Below are 9388 nucleotides of genomic sequence, written 5' to 3'. Positions count from 1 at the left end.
GTTGCTTTCGATGCTACGTTTCGCACACGTTGCACCGTCGTTAACTAGACCTGATTGTTTTCGTTTCTTTGTTAACGGTGCCTGTTACGATGTCCTGGTGGCGTTCCGCGCAGGACGAGCCGACGAAACGGATTTAGGTAGATGGCTCTCTGATTGGAGGAACGCCGTTCCGGGGACTCGAATCGTAACCCGTATTTGATTCGGTAACCTGTAACCCACATAGTTTAGGTAACCGGCTACCGGGTGGTTTCCGTGAGAACTAGTTGCGAACGCATGGTTAGAGATCCGTCGTCAGTATACACGAATATTCTTCTATGATCTCACGCGGACCAGTTTGTCCCAGAACGAATTCCGAGTGAACCAACGGTAAAATTTATAGGTGATCGTACGAAGGAATTCATAATAATTCGTTTACCTGCGACCATGTACAGGCTGTTTCACCGTGCACGTTACCGACCGACGTTTAAAAACCTATAACCGATATAAAAATGATCTCTTTCTAAGTTTAGTTATGAACGGAATTATAAAGGGATATAAAAGGATCACGAAAGTCTTTTATAAAAGACTCTTATTATATAAAAAAAAAAAACAAAGTTCAGGTCGTTTTAAGTGTTGAATTGTTTAATGGGATCGACGACGTTCGGAGTTAAGGTCCGCTGGGAACGGGTTTTCAAAGTTTCACGGTCCGCTTGCGGGATGCATTAATTATTTTCTGGCGTGATCAGGATTTGCGCTTGACGGGTAACGGTGAAGCGAATTCTCCGCGGGAAATAACAGGGTGTCGACGTATAGAGGAATTTCTCGTCTTTATTGAGCTATATAAATAAACGAACATAGTATGTATCTAGTATTTACACCCACGATACGATCAACGCAACGATATCCCCGCGTCACGCCGCCGCGCCAGGACATTTTTGCGTTGGTGGTGCTCCGACGTAGGTACTCACACACACAGACGGAGAACCGGTAGAAACCCGCGAGAAAATCCGATCGTTCTAAATAAAGAACTACATTCTCGGCGATCGACCGAATCCTTTTACGTTTCACCGAACGCCCTCCCTCCCGTTCCCCTCCCCCCAGTTCCCCCCTAAAGTATCACAAGTATGTACATCCTGTACCGTGGATTCGACGGATTCGCGAGACGCGTCCGGTATTCGACGTGAGAATCGTTTATTTCAATGGTGAGCAACCTTCGTTTCGTATCGGGTCGAAATTGGAAACTTTGTATTCCACGCGGCTGGCTACGAGCGCGATATTAACACTAGAACTACCGAATGCATCAAACTGAACCTCACTCTGAATTCCTTCGTTCGCAATTATTCGAATGATACGAACGATTTCTTCAGGAATTCCCAAGTAAATCGACATTGAACGCGTACAGTGAGATATAGATCGATCGGAATTTGAATAAATCTACTTCCACGATTCGTAGAAGAGAATTAGAAATATTGGTTCGACTACTCGGTGGTTCGAGTGTTAAGCACTTAACAATTAGATACTTAGACGTAGTGGTGTGGAAGATTATGATTTGTATAGAATGGAGATTATGAGTTACATTCTAATGGGAATTTTTCGTCTTCGGCCATTCGACGGAGCGCGAGTAAAACAATTGAAGGTCCGCGTGTTGCTCATCACCGATCTGTTCCATTTTTCCTTGCTTCACGGAAGGAGGTACCGCTTGCGAACCCGTTCGGTCGACCGTCGATTCGAGCAATCGCGACGCGCCTCGTGATCAAAGAATAAATATTTCACTCGATATGAGAGAGGTGGAGTTGTGCGGGCGGTGACTTCGATTATGACTAGACTGCGGACGTTTACATGCACGCGCGGCGAATGCGAATTTACAGGGAGTAGCGTCGGATAGAATGAAAATGTTCGAAACGAGCGATCGTGTTTCCCGACCGAACTGAACGCAGTATATACTAGGAGGTGAAGCGTTGAGAAGTTCATCTTAGCTGATAGTGAATAGCGACAAGAAAGCATACTACTAGGAATCAGGTTTTACTTCAGTTTTAAGTTGATCTATATTAACTCAACCAGTTTTTGATCAAAGTATCTATCGCGTAGGATTCGGGGAGAATCGAGTTAGTTGAGGTCGCGTTCAACGTGAAGCGTCTCAGCGTATTCTGGAAAAGCAGTTCGAATTAATCGGGAACACGGAAGACGTGTCGGAAGGGATTGGTCTAATTCGATTTTCAGGGATGACAGTTCGATCGAGATATCTCCCGTCTGTTCTTTGGAAACGGTTCTCCGTAGAATGAGCTCGATTCCAGCGAGAGAACGTGAATTCCCGTAAACATCCGCAGTCTAATTGTGACTATATTCGGGCACGGGCTAAGAACGATTCGCGCGCGAAGGATCCTGTCCGCGGATCGTTCTTATGCGCCGATCACGTCCGACGTGGACGTGCTCTCCTGCACCTCGGCCGTCTCCTTCTTCTTGTCCTCCTGCTCCACCCCCGATATCACATAGACTGGTTGCTGGTACGCAAGGAAATGCTGGTCCGACGCCAACAGTTTCGTTGGGTCCTTCATTTTTATCTGTAAACGGAAATTCAATAAACCGTTATCTTCGTTGCGTCATACGTTATTCCGCTGTACAGAGCGTTTCATAATTCTCGGGATAAACCAATTTCAAATTTAACACAGGGTTTACCGACATTTCTTATTTATCTATCTTCACAGGAATCAATTTGACCCGTACGAAACTTTAGAAACGAGATAATTATGCACAATGATTTTATAAATGAAACTATGAGATGCATGGATAAAAGTCAGTACACGTGGCAGAAAAACAATGTGAACGGTGTCTGTAATTTCCTTCGCAAAGTTCGAAGTGGGTCAAAAACACCGGTGAATCTAGTGTAATAATTACATTTCAAATTCGAGGTTAATTTCGAATTTACAGTTGTCCTCTAGAAATGAGAGTAGATGAATCGAGAGTTTTTAAAAATTTTTCCCTCGTTACGAAACAATCTGTACACGATTATTTCCCGAGGAAGCGTATATTTACCTTTTTGCGGTACAACATCAACAGTATTAGCAGGCTGCTGATTATGAAAGCACTTCCCGCCGCTAAAACCAATGTTGCCGTCTGATAAACGGGCGTATCCACTTCCGTCAAGATTTCCCGTTGCTCCAACGCGACGATTCGACTCTGCATGGCGATCGGCGTCGCTCTGTGGGTGAACCGTGACTTGGTCGCGTCCGCGAACGATCCCAGCACCGACAATTTCTGGATTCTGGTCAACTCCTCCAAGTGGAACGCTATGTCCACTTTGTTCGGGCCGATTATCTCGAAACTGAGCACAGCCGAGTCTTGGTTGATCTCCACTCGTATGTCGTTCCTTAATCTGGCCCCCAATTCGTGGAGAAAGTCCTCCGCGTGTCTGACGAAGGTGGTCTCGTCGTTGGCGAGAAATCGACCGGGGAAATGCAAGGTCACTTCGACAGCTTCCACTGGGGTCGGTACTGAAATGTGCATAGAAAACAGACATTTAAATGTAAATTTCGAAAACTGCATTTGAATTTAAATTTCGAAGCCTAATCAATAATACGTTGAATGCCATGGAGGTCGCCGGTGGCTCGGCCAAATCGAATTACAATTCAGTCAATTAAACGAAGATTATTTGCAAATGTTTTTATATTACATATAACGCTTACTGCGACGACATTCGGCAAGATAAACATGATAATGAAACGATGGGATAAAATAATTTGATATTACATTCTTCCCATTCTACGTATTTTGCTACGGGGAATCGTGCATTCAACGTGTCAATCGTCAAAGCGTCACTTGAAGTGGCACTTTATATCGTCAAGACCAAGGATACAACTTACAGCAGATATTGGTGCCTTTGAGGAACGGTTCAGAGCCGATCAGCTGGTTGCCAGCCTCGTCGACGCACCAACACGTGTCGCCGGCACACTGAGTCGGCTCGAATCTTCCCTGGCGATCGCAGATGGCAGGCACGTACCCTTTATCCTTCATCGCCTGGCACCTGGTGCCCAACACCTTGCCAATCTGCTTCTCGTCGGTCTCCAAACTGATCAGAGCGTTCTCCATGAACGCCTGGATCTCGCGGTCGATCTCTTGAACCGCCGGACCCCTGCCGCCTCTCCTCGCCTGCCTGAAGTTACACTTAGGCTCCGGCCCCCTAGTCAACGAACCTTTCACCGGCTGACCCTTCCTGTTGACGCACCAGCACACGCCGACGTGCTCGAGGCACTGCACCGACTCCCACATGCCGGTTTCCGGGTCGCACCTGGGCAAGAAGGTCGGCTGCTTCAGCCTCTGGGAGGTCTTCAGATTCTTCTCCCTCAGCCTCTCGCACTGCGACAGCACCGGGCAAACAGTGTCGCAAACCAGCCGACTGGTGAAGTCGTTGTGCCCGAGCGTGCACTCGGTCTTCTTCCTGCACTCGTTCCGCTCCGGATCGAAGTACCATCTCTCCGTCTCGTTGAATCCCATCGTCGGGTTGCAGAGAACCTTCCTAGGCGGCTCGAAGCAAACCTCCCGAGGTTTCGGGCAACAAACGGCGTACTCGTCCAACGGGGACAGTTCGCATTTGTGCGTCGACGGGCAATGTTGCCCGTGGGGGCCACAGGTCGCCGGCGAGCCGGCTTGATTCAAGAGCGGCGAGCCATTCGGACAAGGATTGTCCTTCTTCGGCAGGCACACTGGCACAGGCGGACAGGGGGGCACGCTGCAAGCTACCTCCACCATTCTGCAAGCTTCGTTCTCCCCTCTGCAAGTCACGCTTTTGCAAGGATCCCTGCAGGAGCAGGTGGGGCATCCGCTGTCCGGGTCCAGCTCGAATCCCTCCGGGCAGTCCAGCTTGCAGTCGGTCTCCGGACACCTGTGCGGCGTGTTGCACTTGGGGATCACGCCTTCGAGGACTCGAGTGCCTGCCGCTTCTCTGCCTTCTTCGTCCACGCACCAGCACATCCCGTTGTGACACTGAACCGGCTCGAACGCTCCTCCCGCGTCGCACCTGGGAATGTAGATCCGCCTGGCCGGTTCGCCGGATTCTCTGGCAGCGTGTTCAGCCACTGCTCTCGCGTGCTGGCAAGCGGTCGCCATCACCGGAGCCACGCACTGCGTTCCGCAGCCTGTCGAGCAACACTTCTCCGACGCAGAGCACTCTTGATCGTTGCTGCACTGCAGCTCGCAGCTGGACGAGCTGGGCACTAGGTAAGGACACTGGCCTGGTTTCATTGCCAGGCAGGCTGGCACTGCTGGGCAGTATTGACCTGAGCCGCAGTTGACGTCTACCATCGTGCAGGTTTCGTGAGGGGAGCAGGACACGTCTTTGCAGGGATCGTGGCAGCGACACTGCTCGCATCCGGTTGCGTCCACCTCGTAGCCGTATGGGCAGACCAGGTCGCAGGTCAGAGATCCGCAGAGTTTCAACAGGTCCTTTATTTCTTTGCAGTCGGCGCTACGGTTCACACCGGTCTTCAGTATTACTCCGCGGTCGTTGACGCAGGAGCAGGTGCCGTTGTGACACTGCACGGGCTTGTAGCTGCCGTCCTTCTCGCATTGGGGAGCCTGAATCGCCAGGGACATGTCTTCCCTGGTGCCTTCCATGCGGTCGTTGAATTCTCGTAGATACTCGCACACTGTAATATTAACAGTCCTTAATTTTGCTCGATTCTAACTTGGCTGCGGGCAAATTTGGGAGTTCGATTTATCAATAATATATGGTTAGCTACACGGTAATCCATGGTAGACGCTAAACTGAATAATTCGCTTGGTACAGGTCTATTTTAGAAAGTGGACCGAACTGCTTCAAAAATACGGATCGATGTTAATCCGCGGAGGAAGTGGGACTCGCAGTTCTTTTCTAGTAGGTAACAAGTGTCTTACTGGTTTGCGGCTTCGTCGAGTTCGCCGACGCCATGCAGCACACTGACTGGCCAGCTTCCGGTACGGCAGAGCACCTGTAACCCTGTGGACAGGTGTCGTTCTCGGAACAAGTGACCGCATTGCGCTCGTTGTCGATCAATGGAGTCCCGTAGGCGCAGGGGCTCGTGTAAGCTTTCTTAGGCTTGCATTCTGGCTTCGTTGGGCAGAGGAAATCTGGGCAACCGTCTTCTTTGCTCAGCACGCATTCTTCCTTATCGGGACAGGGAAAGCTGTCGAGGAAAAGAGCCGCGTTAGAACAGGTTAACGACTCGAGATCACTCGTTAGATCTAATAAGTATAATCCACTATTCTTCATCGGAATCTACATTCGTTAGAATAGAACTTATCGTTAAAAAGGTTTGTTCCCATAGCGCTACATACTGGCCATTGATTCGACGCATTTATTCATCAGTTCCATCTTTCCTACTTAATTTTACGACACTAGTCGATTACTTCTCATTAGCGTATCCCGTATTGTAGTAATTATGATTGTACATGTACCCTTCGCAAGGATTATCGCACTCGCAAGTGGGACAGCCGGAAGCATCGGTCTTAAACCCGTACTGGCAGACTTGAGCGCACTGCTGCGAAACACACGAAGCCGGAAGAGACCTTCCCTTCGTTATCGACCTGCAATCGACTTTCTCCGCCGGTCCCATAGAACCAGATATCTTCCTGCCATTATTATCCACGCACCAGCAGACCAAACCGTTCCTCGAGCATTGTCTCGGGTCGTACCCTCCATCTAAAACACGATATGCGTTCATCATCCTTAAGCCGATTCATTCGCATGGTGTGTCATTCACATGAACGGTCTCATACAAGAAACAATGAATGAGGTTTCCCCCGCTAACGCGCCATTGAATCAAAAACTGTTTCACTCGCCATTACTCGTCAGAGGGTTCACAATATTAAATATTAATTACAACCTTCGTCGTTCCATGGTAAATTCAAGTTCATCGGTTACTCTACAACAATCCCCCACGGAGAACGCGACTTGGTCTCGTTTAAACGATGAATCACCCGAAGTTTAATTAAATTAGTTTCATTTTGCCAGATTTCATTTCGTTACCGTGTCTAGATTCTCCGGGAGTCTTCCCACGTATTTTCGAACCCCCGACAATTTCAACGCTCGAATCTTACCATCCGTGCACTGCGGAACGTATCCACGCCCCTGTCGCTCCGTGACGCTGAGCATCTCGGCGAGCACTCGGTCCCGGTGGCACGCGCTGAGTCCCTGGGGAACGGTGCACACGCCGCCGCCGCAACGCTCGCTGCCGCAGCACTTCTGGGGCCCAGGACATTCGAGATCGTGCTGACAGGAGTTGCCGCAGATGGCTGGCTCCTCGATTGGACAGGTTCCCGGTCTCTTCAGGTTTATGCTGGACGGGCAGCAGACACCGTACTCTTGTTTCGGCTCCACCAGGCAGCTGTACATAGGCGGACAGGTCGGTTTGCCCGGCGAATCGCCGCAGAGGAACGGCCGCGGCGAGTCGGTGATTTGCAACGGTTCGCCGGCCGGACAGATCGTGGACAGGGACTTCGCCTTGCGACAGCTGGGGATCGGCGGACATGGCGGACGGACGCATGTCGCGTCGGTCAACTCGCATGTCTGACTGGTCCCCGGACAGGTGATCCCTCGACAAGGGTCGCGACACTCGCATTTAGGACAGCCTGTCCGTGGCTCGATCTGTTAACGAGAACCTTCGGATTATCGTCTGCTGCCTGACAAGATAAGCGATTCCACGACATTCGCGGAGACGTGAAATCGAAGATTTGGTTAGTGGAACGATATAGAGAGGTACTTTAGAATCATCGTCACTTTTCACTTCGTGACTCGTAGATTCTGGTAAGATCTAGGGTAAAATATCTGGTTCGTTAAGTAGAGAAGGACTATTTAGAGTTTGGCAGACTATATTTTTCATTTGGTTTCCTCGAAATTTCATCCCTTCACCTCAGTTAACCCGTTGTCACCAAGATCAACTGATGTTCGCGAGAGACGAAATTAGTTATGTTAGTTACGAGTTAACTCGACCAACATTTAAAAATTTTAGAATTATCAATTTAGCAAATTTTCAAACTTCCAAATTACCAAACTACCAAACTTTTAAACATTCAAACTTCCAAATTTCCAATTTATCAAATTCTCAATTCATCAATTTATCAAATTTTTAAATTTTCAAATTTTCAAATAATCAATTTATCGAATTTTCAAATTTTCAAATTATCCATTTATCAAATTTTCAAATAATCAATTTATCAAATTTTCAAATTTTCAAATTATTAATTTATCATATTTCCAAATTAGATCTAGAGTAAAATATCTAGTCCGCTAAATGGAGAAAGACTATTTAAGGTTTGGATTGTCTTGACTCTCAAGGGATATTAACCATTCAAAATGAATCGCTACGTTTCTTCGTGATTAATTACTTAGCTAAACGATTCATCTCGTTGCAACCATCTCAATAGCTAACTGTAGAGACCTCGTAATTGGAAATCTCAATAGCTAACTGTTGAAACCTCGTAACTCGAAATCTCAATAGCCAACCGTTGAAACCTCGTAACTCGAAATCTCAGTAGCTAACTGTTGAAACCTCGTAATTCGAAATCTCAATGACTAACCGTTGAAACCTCGTAATTCGAAATTTCAATAACTACCTGTTGAAACCTCGACCGACCATTACCTCGAAGCCCAGAGGACACAACATTCGGCAGCTATGAGCCGGACACTCCCTGGGATGATCACAGTCGACATCTTTCCTGGAAGAGACCCTGGTCCCCGGCACCTCGGCGCCGATGTCGTCGACGCACCAACAGGTGTGTCCTTCCGGGCCGCATTGCACCCTCTCGAACTCGCCGGTCACGTTGTCGCATCGCGGTATGAACTGCGAGGGTCCGCGCGGGCCGAGGGCGCGCGACCTCCTCACAGCCGCCTGCGCCAGCTGTTCGCATCCGGTCAGCTCTCCGGCCACGCATCTGAAACCGCAGGCGGTCTTGCAGCAACGCTCGCCGGACGCCTGACACTGGAAATCATTCTTGCAGGCCGGGGATCTCGCCGGACACACGTTCTGCTCCTCGAAGGATGGGCATCGACCTACTGCCTTCAATGGTGGCTCTGGAACGCGATGAAACAGCCCCGGTTTATTGCGGATGCTCGAATTGCACCAGGATGACCATTACGTTCTCGCGTATGAATTATCTCTACGTGCTTCTGAGTCATTAAAGCGCCGCGATGGTCTGGCTAGATGAAATTTTCTGTTTTATCGGCGGAGTTCATTTGTTATTGAAATGAGAAGCTTGCGGTGTCTCGGTATAATAGTCGGCTTTAAGTTTTTCGTACGTCACGTTATCATCGTTACCGTTGTTTGCATAATGTTATTATTACCAGTACAGATCGAATGGAATTTTAATTATCATATAATCATCATTATTTTAAATCGAAACTTCCAACGGTGATGCTTCGGTTATACGTTACATCACC

General features: G+C 48.5%; 1 protein-coding gene across 1 annotated transcript in view; it reads right to left on the bottom strand.

Moving 5' to 3' along the window:
* Window positions 1-793: 793 nt before the first annotated feature.
* Window positions 794-9388, bottom strand: part of LOC116423805 (thyroglobulin) — a 37706-nt gene continuing 29111 nt past the window's right edge. Inside the window, exons 3-9 of the mRNA XM_031969419.2 lie at window positions 8592-9022; window positions 7051-7597; window positions 6409-6652; window positions 5869-6137; window positions 3840-5621; window positions 3013-3470; window positions 794-2540 (exon numbers count right to left, since the gene is read on the bottom strand). Coding sequence (XP_031825279.1) covers window positions 2379-2540; window positions 3013-3470; window positions 3840-5621; window positions 5869-6137; window positions 6409-6652; window positions 7051-7597; window positions 8592-9022 — 3893 coding nt within the window. The 3' untranslated portion in view covers window positions 794-2378. The remainder of the gene's footprint in view (window positions 2541-3012; window positions 3471-3839; window positions 5622-5868; window positions 6138-6408; window positions 6653-7050; window positions 7598-8591; window positions 9023-9388) is intronic.

This window comes from Nomia melanderi, chromosome 8, assembly GCF_051020985.1.
Source record: "Nomia melanderi isolate GNS246 chromosome 8, iyNomMela1, whole genome shotgun sequence".
Taxonomy (NCBI): Eukaryota; Metazoa; Arthropoda; class Insecta; order Hymenoptera; family Halictidae; genus Nomia; species Nomia melanderi.
This window is presented reverse-complemented; position numbering and strand designations above follow the sequence as displayed.